The sequence below is a fragment of the Trachurus japonicus genome, chromosome 10 (assembly GCF_045865225.1).
Source record: "Trachurus japonicus isolate A0001 chromosome 10, Traja_1.0".
NCBI classification, from domain to species: Eukaryota; Metazoa; Chordata; class Actinopteri; order Carangiformes; family Carangidae; genus Trachurus; species Trachurus japonicus.
Window position 1 is genome coordinate 15,794,049 of NC_140916.1, and position 20,038 is coordinate 15,814,086.

General features: G+C 44.0%; 1 protein-coding gene across 10 annotated transcripts in view; it reads left to right on the forward strand.

The window, feature by feature from the left end:
• The window catches only part of dlg3 (discs, large homolog 3 (Drosophila)), an 80,892-nt gene that overhangs the window by 44,317 nt on the left and 16,537 nt on the right, over nt 1-20,038 (forward strand). For 5 of the 10 annotated variants that reach the window (XM_085789544.1, XM_085789546.1, XM_085789545.1 and 2 more), the window contains 9 exons: nt 4,881-4,934; nt 5,505-5,555; nt 6,883-7,007; nt 7,473-7,642; nt 7,911-8,047; nt 9,604-9,748; nt 11,611-11,755; nt 18,373-18,529; nt 19,082-19,184. In XM_085789544.1, the coding sequence (XP_085645670.1) occupies nt 4,881-4,934; nt 5,505-5,555; nt 6,883-7,007; nt 7,473-7,642; nt 7,911-8,047; nt 9,604-9,748; nt 11,611-11,755; nt 18,373-18,529; nt 19,082-19,184 (1,087 nt within the window). Of the gene's footprint in view, nt 1-4,880; nt 4,935-5,504; nt 5,556-6,882; nt 7,008-7,472; nt 7,643-7,910; nt 8,048-9,603; nt 9,749-11,592; nt 11,756-12,587; nt 12,714-18,372; nt 18,530-19,081; nt 19,185-20,038 lie in introns of all 10 variants that reach the window. The other 5 variants (XM_085789542.1, XM_085789547.1, XM_085789541.1 and 2 more) reach the window with 2 other exon arrangements.

A 20,038-nucleotide genomic window follows, 5' to 3' on the forward strand; every position in this document is an offset into this window, starting at 1 on the left:
CTCAGAGGTGAAGCAGGGGGAGGTGACTAAGCAGGATAGCCGGCCAATGGCGTACGAGCACCGGTTACCATGGGAACACATTGATTATTTAACAATTTGGATGAAGCCTGTGCCCTGCACTTGCCAAGGTTCAGTGGGAGTCTTTGTAGCTTTACTGTCCCGGGGGTCTGCAGCCAAGTGAGTGTTGTGTGGTGCAATGCCAAAGGGACATGATACACATCCCCTGTGATGCTGTGAGACAAGAGACAGATACACAATCTCAACTGACAGAAGAGCAAGATGATAGATTGATGAACAAGGAACTATTATGAACAGATGGTTGCATGAGACAGGGGAGTGAGAGAAAGAAAAGGACTGTAGCGGGTGAATTTTCTTCGCTACTGGTGGTCACTGGGGACTTGTTGTAATGATCTCATGCTGGGGAGGCAGTCTGGGCTCATTGTCACTGTGTGCATATGAGCTCTTTGTGTCCAGTATATGTACCAAAGATAGAGTCCCCTTTATTCTGCATCATTGGTGGGCACAGGTAAAGAACAACAACTGCTTGTGAAAGCAGCCTTTAATAATGTATGAGGGAAAGGGGGGAAAAAAGGGATATTATGTCCTGTCCTGTTATATCTGTCAGTCCCACACGTGTGCAATACAAAGCTGTTTTGCAATCTTTTTTTTGCAGCTGTCAAGAAGACCCTGTTTAAATCTGGTTTTTACATGCAATCTGCATCTATCTATATCTTAGCTACAGAAGGAAAAGCACAGATTAAGGTGTAATTTCTAGGTCATATCTTGTGTTGTGTTCAGAATAAGATCAGATCAGATGGCTTACATTTAGATCATATCTCAATCAGTGTACTCTGCATTAAGCATGACCACCTCTCTCTGCCTGATTTAGACCGACCCGACAGAGGTAGTGGTAGCAGTAGCTATAGCAAGTGATAAAAATATCTGACTCTCTGTGACCTGCTACCTGCCACATTTGCTGACAGCTTCTCTAAACTCACTTGCATATTGAGATCTAGTCACACACAGGCTGAGCCGAGATAATAAGGTGTAAAAGTGAAGGCCTGCAGACTAGATGCCATCATCCTGATAATGAATCTAGAAGGATCACATGTTCATACCAGGTATAAATGTGGTCATCTTGTGAAATTCTCACAGTCCTTGAGAATTAGTCCAAGTCGAGGGTCATGTCCTCATATGCAAAAGGAAGTCTTTCAGGTCTCTGAGTGCTGATCTTTACGGTATAAATAGTGTCTTTCCTTAGCAGAGACCTCGTCCTTTCGATGAGGAGGCATAATAATTAAAATTTCATGCTACCTGGCCACGTAAGGCCTGTGGCTGTCTTATTTATCTTTGGTTGTTCCAAGTCAAATCTCAGAGTTGTCAAGTTCAAATCAAGTTTGAAGTCCATGCACTGTATCACATCTGCAACCTTTTACCGCCTCACCTATTGAACGGCTTCAAGTTCCCCTGACCCACATTCACCTGCCACACACTGACAGACATCCCTATCCCCTCCTGGATTGACATCAATCTATAAGAGACTGCTTTTGTCTTCACCTCTGTGATCTTCATCCCAGCCTCCCAGTGCTGGCTAAATCACAGAGACAGTAACTTGGGGTTCAGTCCCCTGCTCGTCCTCTGTGGGCCCAGTGATGACACAGACAGATCTTACCTCGGGTATGTGTCCAGAAACTTCAGCGTTGGACGGATCTTATACTCTCTGTGCTGTCCGTTTGCATAGAGCTACAGTAAGAGACAGTTAGCAGCAACCCAAGGAGGGAGGGGTAATCCAATCTAATCCAAGTTACCTTAGTAAATTACTAAATGTTAAACAAACTCTTGTTGAGATTACTCATGCTGAGATTATCTTCCATTATTCCTTTTTGTTTGCTTGTTATGTGAGATTCAAATAGAGGGATTACGCAGCAATCCCAGGCCAGGATAATACTGCTGTTTTCTACCACTGATGGGTTTATTGTCTTTCCGATGCACTTGTAGGTTCAGTGATCCCCTGGGGGAAGCATCGGTCCACTATGATAGCTATAAGCACTGCAGGCATTGTATCGTAACAGGTGTGTGTAGTCACATGTGGCGTCAGTAGTGGATTCAGTAGTTTAGTCTGTCAGTCACCAGGGGACAATAGTAGCCAACGTATTCCCCTGCGTTGCCCTTAGGCTGTGTTTCATCACTTCTTGCTATGTGGGCTTTGGTTTCAGGGTTTTTTTTTTTTTCGTTCACAGCCGACTGTCACTAACATGGCTGCTGGGGACTCGATGCAACAGAAGCTTTTTACTAATAAACACCTCTCCGGGATTTTTGGGGCGTGTATTATGAGTTGGGTTCTAAGATGAAGGGGTGGAGGAGGAGGAAAAAAAAGTGCAAAGCATTCATGGGAAATGAGATCTAGTCACAGCCACAGACATGAGCATCTGTTAGTGCATATGCAGATTACAATGAAGGCCTGATTGTGCTGACTGGATGGGGAGGATGAGAGGGGGGCGGAGGGAGGGTGGGGGGGGTGGGGGTGGGGGGGTGTGCCAGCCACAGCTGTCCAGAGTCATAGCACATCACCACTATGGAGAGGAGCAGGTCAGATCCACGGCTCCTGTTTATCCGGAGAGAGACCTTCGTTACCAGGGAGCTCACTCTGGGACGAGTGTGGAGAAATAAAAATGATTTTGATCAAAGGATCAGACCTTTTTTAAGAATGTGTTTCAAAGTGTTTGCAGAGGTGTAGCAGTGAAAAGCTGAGTAGTATCATTTGTTATATGATATACAACCATTTATACTGTGTGTGTGTGTGTGTGTGTGTTGCAGTGCATATTTTTATACAGTGTGATAATAATGAAATGTGAAGCTCATGACTGGAGGTTTTGAAACATTTTTGCAATTATTTACAATGAGAATATTATCTAGTATTAAGTAGAATAATAATCTCGTAGTTTAAGACAGTTTTTAAGATAGATCAGTCAAATAATCAAAGAAAATTCATTCTCTTAATTTTGAAATCACCAAAACAAAATCCCAAATATTATCACATCACATTATTGTATTATATTGAATTAATTAGGAGGGAGATCATAATCACATTTTTCTGTATATATTAAGACAAAGGTGCGAGGGTGATATTGGGTGAGGTGGGGGGTCTAGGGGGAGGATGGCAGCTAGTGATTTTCCCGTCAGTGTCGGACCTCAGGACGTGTAAGGTCCCAGAGCAGCACTGTCAGCATCCCCTCACCCACACAGCTCAATCAAATCAATAACAAGTAGACAGCCAGCGTGCTGTAGAGGAGGACAACGACAGGAAAGCTCTCTCCCTAAACCGACCGGTGCGTCTCCTCCTTCACACTCCTGCTCCTCCTGTTTCCTCTCCTCGGAGGTCTCAGCTCACAGCTTCTCCTCGGCTTCTCTGCAGCCCTGAAATGGGCCGAGAGACACCAGGTGGCACAGTAGAGCTGAGCTGGGACGGTTATTGAGCTGTGAAACTTAATATGTAAGGCTTGTGGTTGGGTTTTAAAAGCTGATACTATGTATCGATACTGACAACCGGTAATCTGCATTTTGCATTTTACCCTCATCCGTCTTAAACATTGTTTCCCCTCAGTTATTATTCATGTCTCAAAAGGCAGCAAAACCCTCGACGGACATACTATTACATGTATTACTGTAATTCAGACATTATTGAAAACATTAAGAGATCATTTGAGCTGATGAGCAATTCCTAGAGACAGTTGTTAAACAACAAAGTCAGAAAACAGTGAAAAACAGCCAACCTGGCATCTTCATGTTTCTTCTTATGTCTGATTGACATCACAAAACATGAAGATATTATATTTTATAATAGGTCAAATAAGAGGAAAGCTTCAAATGTTATAAACAAATAGTGTTTGTCCTTGAAAAATGACTTCAGCAATTAACCAATTATCAGAATTATAGAATAGAATAGAAGAGAATAGAATAGAATAGAAGTTTATTTATATAGCACCTTTCACAGACGACAGTCACAAAGTGCTTTACAAAGCAGAGTGCAATAGGCAATTATTGCTAAATGAAACATGGCTTCCATATCAAACAGATATTTGCCACATGTCTGGGGCTGCAAATCATGTTTATTTTAATTTACCTATAAAATATCATGAAATAGTGAAAATTCCCAGCAAAGTTTTTGAGGAACCATCTTACAACAAAGCAAAATTACAATACACCTTAATGATGGATGATGGACAATCAGAGAAAAGCCTTGCATTATGTGACAGATGCCGGTGAATGTTGGTATTTTAGCTTCATAATTTTGTTTAAATCAAATTAGTTTATTAATAGATGTTGTCTCACCTATTAATAAACCAATATTTTTTTTTATATCAAATAAAACTAACCCCATAAATTTAAAATAAGATAAGACATATGTAAATAATAAGCTTACATATTCCCTCATATCAGTGTCACAAATGGTCATCAAATTATAAGACTGCGGATTCTGTACGTGATACTACACGGCGTTTTCTCTGTGTGTGAAGTTCAAGTGAGAAGCTGATGTGAGATAAACGCATTGTCCCAACAGCTGGAACACAAGCTGGTTTGTTTTATGAGGTGACCGTGGGACGTCTGGCTGTGGCAGTTAATAAGCATTGGTCTCTCTGCCCCAGTCCTCATTCGCAGTCCTCACACCTTTCCAACAACCCCCCACCCCCACCCTCCGAACACACACACACACACACACAACACACACATACTACATAGCCTCAGCCCCAAGGAGACTGACCGACTGTTCCCATGGCATCCGTTAACTTTGCTCCCCACTGATAGTGTGTGTACCGCATTACGTCTGTGTGCTGCCAGCCTCGCACACTGAGATAATGTGTATCTCTTCATATTCACAGGCCAACCCTCCCCCCATCATCGTCAACGCAGACTCACTAGATGCAGGCCCTTATGTAAGTATCTGTTCTCTCTCTCTCTCTGTACAGTATATATCTCTCATTCACACTCCCTCTGCGGTGCATGAGCACGGTCGTGTGTGTGTGCATGCGTGTGTGTGTGTGTGTGTGTGTGTGTGTGTGTGTGTGTGTGTGTGTGTGTGTATGTGCATCCTCCTGGTAGCAACATGCTGTTTGCCATGTGGACCAACATCCATTATCCTATTGACCCTGCCTGTTTGTGGAGAATGTTCATTCTGCAGCGGCACATTGACTGTCACAGTGCCTATGCATTTTAAGAAAGAAAGACACTTTTGATTGCAATAAATCAGAAATTCATGGTGGTATTTTTAGTTAGTAAAACAATCTGCTGAATGTATCTTCTGTATATTTTGTCAATAATCCTGTTCTTCACAGTTCCCTGTTTTCAGTCTGTACATAGGTCTATTCTCTATTATATAGTATAGGATTTAGCTGAAAATTTTGCATGGTTCTCTTTTTTTCCCTCACTCTGTTTTTAGAAAATGGCATAATTCAGGCTCAGTGATGTAACTAACCATTATGTGTTTTTTATTTTTATTTTGGCAGGTAAATGGCAGTGATGGGATGTATAAATATGAAGAGATCATTTTAGAGAGGGTAAGCTTTACCATTTTCTTGTTACACTTTTCCACATATTACATATATTACATATTTCTCTTTAATGTATTTTCTGCATGATGGATGGATTTCTCCCCACTAGGTGGTAGTAAGCAACTCACTCTTCACTCTTTGAGCCAAAAGACCATGAAAACTACAGAAATCTACATGTCTGCGATTGTATATGAGAATCCTATGTGATTCTGTGCGTTAGTGAATTTATAGCCAGTACATCACTGCAGTGAGGAAGTCTTATGTGCAACATCTCATGTGAGTATGAGCGCAGAATAACGCCAGTGAGGCATAGCTTTTTACATAATCCTGATGCACATGTCATCAGCAGACGCCAGAAATGTAAAGTGCTCTCCTGTTCAATTGTTCAGCAGGCACCACTGCACTTGTCAGCGGTGGTTCAGCTTGTAGTGGCAGCGCTATATGTTTCTGCTCTCATTATTCCACCCCCATATAGATGCACCTCCGAACCCATGATAGATGCACAGTATCTTCCTGCCCCTTCCACTCTAAGTGGCATTTCTGCATGCAGAAGGTTTAAATAAACTATGCGAAGTCACACTTTAAAAGGTCTGTGGGTGTTTAACATTTGGTGGTAGGGCCCAGTGTACTCCTCTCGGCTCCAGAGCAGCACACTGGGAGGCCTCAGCCTCCCTCTGTCCTAATTTGTTGTGACTGTTGCTCATTAATTATAGAAAATAATAAAGTGAAGTCTTTTCTCAGCTGTCTTGTTTGCTGCCTGTCTCTGTGGCCATGGCTGTCAGATGCAGCAGTGTGCCCGGACCCACTGGATCCAAAAGGTTCCTGTGTCATTTTCAGGAACAGGAAGGACAGGCTGTGGTGTTGTCTGCCTCCTGCAGAGAGTGAGAAGCTCTGTATCATGCAATAGAAATGACGCTTGGCGACTCGTCTTTGCTTTAGATCATAAATCCATTTTTCTGTCAAAACGGGGCATCTCCACCACTGGTGCCTCTCTGTGGGGTTGATGGAAGAAGCGTGACATTTTGAATGAAGTGCCCTCTTCTAATGGAATACATGGCATTATCATTTGTCACATGCAAGGACACACACACGTGCACGCGCACACGCATGCACACACACGTATGTTCGCAAAAAATGGACATCTGAAGTGCCTGGAGAAAACCCTGGAGCAGCCTGCATCAATCACATGTTCCTCTGAGATACCAATACACTTAAGAGCCATATTGTACCGACCTTGAGCCCACATTGGGTCCAGTCACTTACATCAAAGTGTGTGTATGTGCGTGTTGTTTACTGTTCCCTACTGAAAATGCCAATCATAACCTGTGTGCAGGGGAACTCTGGCCTGGGCTTTAGCATTGCGGGAGGAATAGACAATCCCCACATTCCCGATGATCCGGGGATCTTCATCACCAAGATTATCCCAGGAGGAGCAGCTGCTATGGATGGACGGCTGGGGTACGTTCCCCTCTTTCACCATGTTACCCACCTCCTCCTCCTCCTCCTCCTCCTCCTCCTCTTCCTCCTCCTCACCTTATTCTTTCCACCTACTCTTTCTGAGCTCCTCGGCACCCTCTGTCCTCTCTCTCTCCTCTCTAACCTCCTTTCTCTCCTCTTTAATGCACACTACCAGCATGTCCCGCCAGGCAGTGCTGTGTGGGAGGCAGAGTTTCTACAGCCCTCTGCCCCCTGGCTCTGTGTGTTTCCTCAAAGTTATGATTCACTGGGAAAACCGAAAACCTGAAAACATGCAAAAATTATGATATGGAGTGCTTTTGTAAATGTGCTTTGGAGGTTTCTGCCTAGATTGGCCTTGCTGGGGTCTCTCCCTGCCTTTGTGCAGCCAAGTAACCTCAGTGCTTTTATCTATTGACTGACAGGCTGGTACGTGTGTGATTTATATATTAAAACTTCCTTCTGCAGGGTTAATGATTGCGTGCTGCGCGTGAACGATGTGGACGTGTCCGAGGTGGTTCACAGCCGGGCGGTGGAGGCCCTGAAGGAGGCAGGGCCCGTGGTGAGGCTGCTGGTCCGACGGAGGCAGGCCCCACCAGAGACGATTCTGGAGGTCAACCTGCTGAAAGGCCCAAAAGGTCAGGAAACACACTTAGAGAGGAATATACAACTTAATTTTCATGCATCCTTACTGGAAATGAATGCAATGCTAAACTTGTTACAGCTGTAGATATAGTAAGTGTCAAATTTGGAAAAATATATTTTAAGACTAGATTTATTTTAAAAGTGAGCTTTTCAGCTCAGAGGAAGCAGACCCACACACCTGATATATCTAAAAATGTATAAAATGAATGGTGGTTCTATGAACATCTATTGATTATCTGACTGTGTGTATTACTCAACCAGGGCTAGGATTCAGCATCGCCGGAGGGATCGGGAACCAGCACATCCCGGGAGACAACAGCATCTATATTACCAAGATCATAGAGGGAGGAGCTGCCCAAAAAGATGGACGGCTGCAGACTGGAGACCGCCTGCTCGCTGTAGGAGCCCGCACCTCCCTCTCACTGAGTCACATATCGAGTGTTTATATCAAAATGAACTAATTTTAGTTGTTCATTTAGTTCACAGTAGAGTTGAGCACAAATTCAGCAGTAGTGTTTATAGCGCTGATCACAAACCATTCATCTATGTGTAGATGACTGTTTATGGGATGCGTTAAGTACATTATCTGCTTGGTTGACCCATCCTGTCATTTCAAGCTAAGTGAGACTCAGTAGACATTAGCATTTATGACTTTATGTATGATCACTAGTTTACCCATTAGCATGGGACAGTAAAAAGGTCCATCGGCTCTGAATCAGAGAGGGAGTCATTACATTTGTCTATCAAATACTCACAGTTACCTTAGTTACTTTATCACTGAACTTTATCCTACATATGCAGCTTGCAATTTTTCAAATACATTTCAACAACATTAGTGACTTTCAATTTTATGGAAATTACTTATTGAATAATAATAATCATCATCTTGAATAATGGAGCAAGCAACCATCATGCTTTGTGTTTTTGAGTTCCCACATACTGCATTGACCTTTACAGTGACCCCAGGTGTAATAAAGAGCAAATTATCTCATCCTTTTCTTATTGACTTCTAATAAGATCAAGCATCTAGATCGGGGTCGGCAACCTTTAGCATTAAAAGAGCCGTTTGGGCCCTTTCCCACCTTATAGAAACCCACTTGAAGCCACAAGCCCACCCCCCCCTCCCCCCCACACCCCCGTCGCCACACCGAATTGATCGAGAATATTGAAACAAGTTTTATTTTAATGTCACTTGAGCACCTCAATCTCCAAGGAAATAACTATTAGCCTACAATGAACAAGTGAATGGCCATTTAGCCTATCTTTTTTTGTTTTTCCTAAAATGAGCTTGCCCTCTCTAAACCACGAGAGCCACTCTGGAGCCACAGCAGAGTGACGAAAGAGCCGGCTCCGGAGCCACAGGTTGCCGACCTCTGGTCTAGATACTCTGCTGTCATCATGGGGGTCGACTGTTAGTTCACTACAGAGGAAAATCAAGCTGCTACTCCTCTGACACTCTTTGAGATACAGTTCATAGATATGTTTTTTTCCATCTCTGTGCATTATATGTCCAGCCTCTGTTTGAGAGCAGCTGGCTGTGTGTTGACAACATGCAGACTACCAACAGTACAGTGTAATATTGACTGTAAATGTTTAAGTTTGCAACATTTCAGTTTGCAACACATAGCCTACTGCACCTGTCCCTTATTATTAACAGTGGATTAGGCACATTACATCAGTGTAATCAAATCTGCGAAAACATGGGCTGTTCAAAAACTCAAAGACTCAGAGCATCATTAAAGTGCTGCGTTTGACCTCTGTTAATGCTGCGCAACACACACCAGCCTTTTCTCTCTGCTGAAATGTCCAAATACCTCATAATACTGTGATTCATTGTTGTGTTGGCCGGTGCGAAGCGCGATGTTGTCACAGTGCAGCAAAAGACACGATGTGTTCAGGTGTTGATACAAGGATTTTTTCCTCCTCCTCCTCCTCCTCTCTTGGTGGCGTTCAGGTGAACAACACCTTGTTGCAGGACGTACGTCATGAGGAGGCAGTGGCTGCGCTGAAGAACACCTCTGACATGGTTTACCTCAAGGTGGCCAAGCCAGGACCTGTGCATCTCAACGACATGTACGCCCCTCCAGACTACTCCAGCAGTACGTATCTATTTCTTCTTGTTCTCGTGGCCATTTTATATTTATTTATTTTTTGAGTCAACACTACATTTTACTACATACGCAGCAGAAGCACAGGTTTATTTATATGAAATGTTTGATGTAAGGTAAAGGGTGAATTATAGATCAACTTTCTTATCTTTATCAGAGATGGTTCAGCTGTCCTACGTGAATTGCTGTGTTGGATCACTGTTCTCTCCCCAAAACTGCTATGCCCAGACACCCACATAGTGAATGTAGTGACTGCTTACACACACACACACACACACACACACACACACACACACACACACACACACACACACACACACACACACACACACACACACACACACACACACACACACACACACACAATCCTTCCCACAGCAACAACAAGCACAGTTCTCTGCCTCCCACTGAGTGTGGATGGTTTCTCACATCCCACCTGCTCATGAGAGCCCACGATCTTGAGCTGCAGCATCTCAAATTTCCACAGAACAGTGATTTAGTGTTAGAGGGGGCTATCGAGGGCTTTTTTGTAGGTTCTGAATGTTTGCAGTTGTGGGGGGTTTTCGACAAGCCCTTAATGCAGCCTTAACCCCGCTCTGACAGCACAACCCGTGTTCAGATGATCTGGATTTAAAATGCTTGTTTTATCATGCTCAGCTGCCTCCATTCAGAATGTAAATTCACAGGGATGAGGTGTGTTTTTACGCCTGGGATTGTGCTTTCCCTCGCCTGCACAAGGACTATGTCAACTTTTTAGAAAAATGTCTCTAGTTTTTCCTCCGAGGTGATAAGAGGATTGTCAGTTTTAAAACATCAGGTGTAGATTACTGAAACATCTCTGTTCATACATCAGTCAGTGCTGGTTGTCTATTGTGTCAAGATTAGCACAGACGGAGCAGAGACGTGTATAAAAAGCCGAGCCAGTTTCCTTAATGCCATTTTGGTTCTTCTGATTTTATAAAACCTGGGTCTTATTTTTAATGTGTTGGCCACCATCCCTGCTGCTAATAATATGATTCTTATCACCATGTTGGTTGCTAGGATCTGGGAAAACAGAGACATTGCTAAAAACAAAATCAGTCAGGTGATTTAGACAAGTTTTGAAAAAACCTCAAGCGTTGGACAAACTTATTTGGAAGAGAAAAATGCTGAAGTGATTCCACAAACTGTCCAGTGTCAACATCTAGAGCCTACACTCCCACTTTTTGAGTTCAGCTTTGACCCTCTGTACTTTCCATAGTTATGTGCAAACAGTTTTTATCTTTTCTGTACATGTTCTGTACTAATAGTTGAGATTAAACAGCTAAACTTATTTACACTTTTTCTGAATTGTCTGGCACCTGACTGTTGTTTTGGCACTTGGAAAGATCTCAACAATGGTGTTGATAACTAAGATGTTATCACAAGATATATTTATGATTATTTACTAACTGGAATTTTCCTTTAATATGCTCATTAAGGTGCATATAGACTCTAGAGCCATGTTTCTATTAGTCTGTTAGGCTAGCTAGCTGCTCTTTGGACTAAATGCTGACATTAGCATGCTCTCAGTGACAATGCTGGCTGGAGGTACACCATGTTCACCATCATATTGTAGCCTGTTATTACTAGGGTTTGTTAATTAATGCTCAAAAAAAAAAAAAAAACTAATAGGAATGTATCAGACAAATAAATATTTTCATCTGCTGGATTCCTCCTCTGGTGACCACGAATCCGTCTTCGTCACGAGGTGGATCTTGATCGAAGAGCTTATATTTTTCTAGGGGATTGAAAGTGTCGGTCTTAAGCTGTGTTCCTGTGCCTGTGTTGTAATCATTCTCTCTTTCCCCCTACTGGTCTGGCCCTCCCCCCAGCCTTCCCCACCATGGTGGACAACCACGTCAGCCACAACTACATGGGGCCAATGGAGCCTAAGCCAGTGTACCCGCCGCCCCAGGTCACCCCGTCCAGGTATTCGCCAGTTCCTCGCCACATGCTAGGAGAGGAAGACTTCACAAGGTAGGTCACGAGCCGGTACCTCCATGAATGATTCTCCTCCCATACATGACATTCATACAAGTTCTACACGTGTAGATTGAACTAAATCACAGCACATAGTTTGTCTCTGGTGATGAACTAAAGGCCTTTTTCAGTATTTGCTGGTGTAGATGGCTGTAGAGCACAGTACTATGGGGCTAGATTAGGTTTTAAAATATTTAAATTTGCATGGGTTTCTTTTTTGTTCTTAGCCACCTCCATTGTGTTGTTGTTTCTTAGGTGTTGTCATGGTTCCTTTGATGATACGTGTTCATATTTGTATTTGATGAAAGCAAAGCATATGCTTAGTTTACATATTTCATCTCATCAGGGCCAGAGTGGTGCATACGACACAATAGCCCGGACAGTGTGCGGTGGCTGTGTGCTGACAGAGGCCTCTTGTCACTTCTTGTACTTGTTATGTCTGAGGTGTAACCTTTGACCTCCCACCCAAGCACTGGATCAGAAGTAGCATTCAGAGGGGCTTGATTGCAGCGTCCCACGAGGCCTTGGGTCATCTTAACCCACAGCTCTTGGGGGGGAGGCGGGGGAGGCTGTGCTCTCCCCGTGTGTGTTTGTGTGTGTGTGTGCGTGCGTGTCTGTGTGACTGCACGGAGGCGTCTACACGTGTCTGTGTGTTGTGGAGTCAAAGTGTCACTGGATGAGTGTTAGTTGTGCGGCCCCTGTAATGTGTCCTTGTCCAGGCTGTCTACATGACTTGTATGTGCATTTGTCGCATCTTTGTTCGTACAGTATGTGTGCTTTATATGTGTCCTACACTTGTCCCGTTCACTGTGATTCCTGTACCCCACAGCAGGGCTGAACCTATTTACAGTGTCATCCACAAACCTGGGGACAGCAAGGTGCCCCAGGCCCTCTACAGAGGCTTCTGTCCTTCCCCTGCTCCCTTGTGCCAAGGTCCGCTCCCCTTCTCTGGCAGGTACTAACCTAGTCCATCACGCCTTGCTTAGCTAACCCTCCTCTCTAGAGCTCAGCATCTTGATCTGGCATCAGACAGGAGTAGGGCCCGAGAGGGATGGAGCTAGGCCACCTGCCTCGTCGATAACGTGTTGTACCACAAAACATACAAAAAGGAATAGACAGAGAGGAGCAACGGGCAAGAAGAAGAGGAAGGAGAGGAAAGGGAGGGACGGAGGGAGGAGGGTTGATATTTTTGTTGATAGAGCTCTCACTTTCAAGCAGGGGTCTCTATTGGCTTATTTAATCTTCCTGTCTCTTTCCTGTCTGTATGTTTGCATGTAAATGTTCCCCCGCCTCATGCCTTCTTTGCTGCTATATACATTTCAAGTACTTCAAGTGTGTGGCTGCTTTTCGGGGTTTGTGTGACCATTCGACTCATATTTACACACTTCATCTGTCACGACCACACAAAACACATTAAAACACTAAATAAGTAAAAACAAAAATAGCTAATTGACACAAGGGCAGAAATTAAGAATATAAGCATATCATTTCTCCTGTTTTTTTTTTGCTACTACACATACACTACTATGACTTCTGTTTATGTTTTAAAAGGTCTGCCCGTAGTCATTATTTATCCATCAATTTTCTACTAATCTTGTTACATCTATGAATCTAAAAACAATGGTGCCCTGTTCCTCGCAGTTTAAAATGGAGTCGTACCTGCTCTTCACAAACACATCTCCACAGGAGTGCAGCCGAAAGGGCTTCACGCTCCCACAAGCTGCTCAATTCCATCTGTCAGGACGCATCGATAAAACTAAGCCTCTATCTTGGGCCAAGTTACTTTCACTGGTGGTTACTGCTGAAGACAATAATAATACATGATATTTATGGCAGTGTGTGTGTGCGTGTGCGTGTGCGTGTGCGTGTGCGTGTGCGTGTGTGTGCGTGTGTTTTCACTCCTTGGCATTACTAAATGTGCAAAAGGCCTCCTGTTAAGTTTCACTTATTTATTTACACTACATCCACAGTCTTGTCCATCGTGCATCACCTCATGGATGAATGCCCCGATTTTTCTGTATGGACCATTGCTATTATGTAATGTGTTTGTGATAAGTTGCAGCTTTTTATTGTGTAACATATGCACCATACACTGATGCAAACATGTGTTTTCCTGTGTGGGTGTGGGTGTGTGTGTATGTGTGTGTGCATAAGAGAGATAAAAGGACAGACTCTGGTCTTGGCTGTAACGTAATTCAGGGTGTGGTGTTGAAAAGAAAGGAGAGCACAGGAGGATGGGAAGGCTTATGGGAGCCGCCCAACACAAACATTCTGCTTTGCGGCGTTGGAATGTTTTGCCTGCTGCTCAGTGTATGTAAATATAAACAGCAAGCCGTGCTGTTACCATAAATGTAACGGGGAGTAAGAGCCCGATCCGGTCCGGGCCAGCAGACCAGTAGCAGCAGACAGTCCTGCAGCTGTCATGATTCATCTGCACTCTGGGAAAAACCAGGCCATGCACTCAGGTCTTACCCCTCTCATCCCCCATGCTGCCAGCACCAATCACACACACGTACTGTACGCTGACACATTTGCTCATAATGTGCTGACACGTACGAGTACACACGCAGGTACATGTGCTTAAATGCAATGCACAATTATGACACGGACGTATACCTGTGGGTATACATGCTGCGCTGCCAGACAACTCATAAATTAACGGTGCACATGAGAGCGGCCTGCATGCTGTGACCATGCGTGCACCTGTTTTTACCCTAGTGGGTTTGTGTGTCATGTCTGCTATTAGGGACCAGAAAAGAGTGGTCTTGTGGTCTCCGAGGACATCGTGTCCGACAACCGACTTGATCCCAATCACAGCAGATGAGCATCCAGCACTGTCAGACTGACAAGCAGATAGTAGACACCTCCCTCTAGCCCCAGCAGCTTCCCCATTGGCTCCCACCAGGAGGGGTTATTTTAGATGAATGCTATAGTAAGCACAGGCTCCTGCAGAAGTGGAGCAGGCTGGTTGTGAGGAATGAGTCAGAGCTTGTATCGGCCCTCTGCCCATCTGCACACCCCCCTCAGTGGTGTCATCACAGACACATCCCCCTATAACCGCCTCCCCTTCTCTGATCTGATACTACCCCCTTTCTGGAGATATGTTAGTACTGAACATATCTCTCTTGTGTTCTTGTCTGGACTGGATAAGAGATTAAAAAAAAAACCTCTGGGTTTAAATATGTATGTTTAGTGTAAGCATAAATCTGTGTGAAGAGGTGACACTGTGCACATCCGCCAAAGAAGCAGCTCCCCTCTGCTGGTCGGGGCTGTCGCTGTTAGAGATACACAACAATGCTTCTAGCTAGGCTGCTTTTGTTCAGGCACAGCTTGTGTAAATACAGGAGCTGGAGGACAGCAGCAGCAGGTGAGCTAGCTAATCAGTAACTTTCTGTGTCTCGGGCACTCACACACAACCTTTGACTGGGCAGTGCAAGAATTTAGTCATCAATAACGAGGAATGCTCTGACCTTTGGTTTGCATTTTTAAAAGCTCAAAAGCACAAAGGAGAGTTTAAAATAGAACTAATCACAGCTGAATCAGCTGAGTACTCGTCTTAGGTGTTAATCATTCATCACTCCAATTTTATTCTTGGTCACATTGAGAGGCATGAAATATCTTAAACCGTCTATCACCTTAACAGTGAATACATTTTCCCTTTGTAAAATTAGAGGAAAACTGCAAGCCATAAAAAAGAGGCAGACTCAGAAAATCTATGGCTGAAATTTAAGCAGTAAAAAAGCAGAGAGAGAGAGAGAGAGAGAGAGAGAAAGTGAGAGAGAGATAAAGCATTTTAATTTTATCTGTATGCCCCTTTATACATAAGCTGATGTGATCCATTCGGGGAAAGCGAGAGATAAAGTGCCGTGAGAGGTCTGTGGAAAATGGCGTCCATCTGCAGTGTCCACCATTAATCAGCCAAGCAGAGCCAATTACTGGACTGAGTCCAGGGCAGCGTGACCCGCTGAACCCTGCAGGCCAGATATCCATTCACAGCTTTAGGATTGAGCTGCGACCGCTGCAGCCAAAACACTGAAACAGACAGGGGGAAAATATAGCGGTGGGAGAAGCGGGCGGTGGGGCTCTGAATTAGAGAAGAGTCGCAGGAGAAATGGCTGGGCAGAGAGAAAGGGTTTTTACCGCTCTATAACTGTTTACATTCCTGGCATGTATGAAAAGGCAAAGGGGGGAAGGGAGGGTAGACAGGTCTTGTGATAGGGAGGGAGGACTTGATCGCCGCATTTAAAAGAGTACTGTAGGAATTCAGGCCCACTTTCTGTGAAAATGGCCACACATCCTACAGGGAAACAGTGCACACAGAAACACATGTGCATGCTGCAGCTCCTGTAAGATAACAAAAAGGCCTCTGGGCTTTTTCCACAGAATTATTTTAGCATAAGGAAATCCAGCTCGTTGTCCAGTGTGCAACCAGGTCACAGACTATTGGGGGGGCGTCAAATCAAAGGGCGTGAAAGTGTGCGAAAGTCAGTTGGTGAGCTCCTTAGTTTGTTTACACGCTGACAAATTAGCAAGGAGCTTCTGGGAATCTGTCTGCCTAGTCTCCAGAGGGCCAGGCTAACAGACAGGAATGCTAGTGTGCTGTTTAGGAGGAAGGGGGGGCAAATCAGCATCAGAGAAGAAATGAGGGGACCAAAGCTGGACGACATCCAGTCCGACACACCCGAGTCCCGGTGCAGACCAGGTTTTTCCAGATGTGCATGAGGGGGGATTTTGGCTTCTTCCTGTGCAGTGCAACAGAGATGATTTGCTCGGGAGCTGTAGGGTTAAATGTTAAGTCTTGCCTTGCTAGTGATGATTGGGGAGAGAGGGTTTGTGACAGCCCAAAGAAGAGCTGTTTCCCATCACAGCACACGAGGATGAGATAGGGAACATCAGGCCCCAAACACAGGAGCTTCTAAATTTGTAGCCCCTCTCTCAGCGGAAGGCCAGAGAGGCAGAGGGGTCGAGGAGTAAGAGCTGAGCTGAGTGATGTGCCGTAGCCACCATGTTCACAGTCAACATCTCATCTTCCATGTCGCTGGTGAGGAGCCTGCCTCAACGCACAGTTAGGAAATGCTCTTTCAGAAGCAAGCACCGCATCCGGATCCTAAGGTAACCATGGAGATCTGTGTGCCTTGTTGGGATGAGAGGCTCAAGATGGAAAAAGCAAGGTTATTTTAAGCTTGACTTGTTTGAAAGCAAATCAGTTGTTGTAGCATGCTTAAAGGCCGCTGTCACTTGATTTTTTTTCTCCGATGCTTAAAAAATACATTAAAGTCCATAGGGAAAAAAAATCAAGAACAAATTAAAGCAATTATTTAAAGCCTTGCAAGTACAGTCTCCGATTGTGCCTAGTACAAACCTGTAAGGCAGTACAACAGACCCGGAGTCAGTACGGTGCTACTAATCCATCTTATTTATGGTCTTTGCAAGTTTGCATCTAAGTTCAGTTAATTGCAAACAAGTACAGTTTAACAGTCTGGTTAAACTGTCTGTAGGCACTGTTTTACTATTCAGGACTTTCCGTTGCTCCTCATCTCTTTTAGTGGAGTAATCAGCACTTTTTCCAGTCAGTCATGGGTATGATCCTGAAAGTTTGGAATGCTGCCTCGGCTGCCATCGATGGGAAAATGGTCTTAACAGTTCGACAGCAGCCATTAGGGATTGAGAAGAATTGTTCCTGCAGACCGCAGGCTGAGTACAGCAAGAGACCACTAATAGGAACCATGCAGGGTTTTCTGTTAAGAAAGGAAAACTGTGTATTTGTGTGTGTCCTTGCCTATGTACGTGCATGCCTGTATGCTTATGTGTGTATTTGTATACGTGTGTGTATGTGTTATGTGTGTGTGTGAGTGTAATGCAGGGTTTCCTGGAGTGTGTGTATTTGCACTTGTGTGAAGTGTGTTCTCAGAGGGTTTTAGCTGGACCATAGCGGCGGTTTGGCCTCTCTAGCATCTTAAAACTGAGGCAGTCTGAATAGCCTGCTGGAGGATGAGTCATAGTGGCTAAAGCAGAGTATCGGCGGGTCTGTTGAGCAGGAGGTAGCTCATTGTGTCTGCGTACATTAATATGAGTGGGTGTTAAAGTGTGCAGATGTGGGTACATTCCCATGAGATTGCCATACATGAGAGAGAAAATGCTATAGTCGAGCGATAATCTGCTTTTGAATCTAGTTGTGCGGCTGCGGGTGTTAATGGTCACATAGTAATGAGTGAACAGCGCTATCCAAGTGGTTATCAAAGTAATCAAAGTTATCTTCATTAGCAGTGTATGGTTATTACATGGGTTAATCATTGTTTCTACTGCTGAATAGAGTCCTGTAGATGAATCATTTAGAAGCTCTATTTAAAGCGCTCACATTCAAATATATACAGAGTGGATACTAAAAAAGATCTGCAGGGCCCACTGCTTGTTGCTGCCAAAACTAAATGCACTCGACATTTTGGATGATCATACGCAGTGTAAACCAGTAGAAGATGGCTGTTATATGAAACGGCCTCCATGCTCCCCTCTGTTTATGCTCTTTCTGTTTCACTTCTAGCTCTCTGTGCTCTTCTCCTTTATGGTCTGTGTGTCCTGCCCTTCAACCTGACGCTGTCACTCTGTTTTGGCAGGGAGCCGCGGAAGGTGTTGCTGCACAAAGGCTCCACAGGCCTGGGCTTCAACATCGTTGGCGGGGAGGATGGGGAAGGCATCTTCGTCTCCTTCATCCTGGCAGGGGGGCCGGCTGACCTGAGCGGAGAGCTGAGGAGGGGCGACCGGATTCTTTCGGTCTGTATATCAACCTCAGGGTTTTTCTTTTTTTTCTCTCGGTCATCCACATCAACATCTGCGCCAAATTTTGAGGCATTACTGTTAGATATTCAGCCAACTCCCGCTGTCAGAATAATGATGATAGAATTAAGGTGGCCTGGTGTTTAGAAAGTCAGCAAACATCTGCCCTGCTGAAATGACCTTCAGCAAGACAGTACATCCATTACAACTCAGATGGAGTTTAGTCTCGCAAATCAATAAAATATCCAATACATTACATATTTAAATCATTTGACTTTTATTTCATACCTTCCTTATTCCTACCTAACCTTTTCAGACTCCCATGTTGCTCTAAATATATGCCTTTTATTTCATTGCTGTGTCACTTTATAAGGAAAGATAATGTTCAACAGACGCTGAAAATTGTACTTAGCTTTAAAAAGGTCATTCAAATTCAGAAGTTAAAGTTACATCATTTTCACACGTTATAGTCGTTTCTAATGTTGGTCCTCACATGATGAGGGCAGATCTTATCTCTTACTAAGTTTATCTCTGTCTGGTCTGTTGCAGGTGAACGGAGTGAACCTAAGGAATGCCACACATGAACAGGCGGCTGCAGCACTGAAGAGAGCCGGACAGACCGTCACCATTATTGCTCAATACAGGCCTGAAGGTGAGGCCGAGCAATCTCTAATCACACATGAATACGTCATTATATTGTGGGAAAATGCATTTTGGACTTGGAAAGAGTTATTATCATACAGTCCTTATCTAATAGTTAAGTTTTCTTGAACCGGATTAGCCTGTTGGATTCCCTTACATGTGGTTGGTGGCTCTGGAGGTAGTGGATGTCAACATGTGCTTAGAGCAGAAAATCTATGGCTGTTTGATATTTTAAGAAAATATTCACTTCCTCCCCAAGTCAGATGAGAAGATCTATGTCATTTTCACTCCTGCACGGTGAACATGTAGCTACCAGCAGCAGTCGCATAGCTTAGCACAGGAGTGAACACAAACCTGGCTCCATCCAAAGGTTAACCAGATCTGCTCAACAGCACCGTTCAAGATCACGAAGTACCAGCATGTTGTTATCGTGTCTGTACAAAAATCAAAACATAAAAACAGCACATTGAAGGAAAATGTAGGATCCTTTCCTGTCCATTAATAGTAGTTAGTTAGTGCATGTGCATCTTCATGTCCATGCATAATATGATGGAGACTCACAGTGAAAGTTAAGATTTTAGATCACAATCTAAAGCCATCCTTTTACATGAGGCTCATTGTTTTCCTTAAATAGTTGAGCACTTTAGTTTTAAACAAAAATGTCATACAAGAGAATGAACTGTGTATTTGCTGTGGATTATTTTTAGTGGTGGACTAATACATTCATATGACCCAGTGAGTTCTTTAATCAGCAGTGCAGTGTATGTGGTACTGACTCAGAATAAACCACAGTACCCAGTTTCATGGAAATGACTGAACATGCATCCGAGAGCAATTTGTGGTTCACTCTTAATTGTTTTGTTG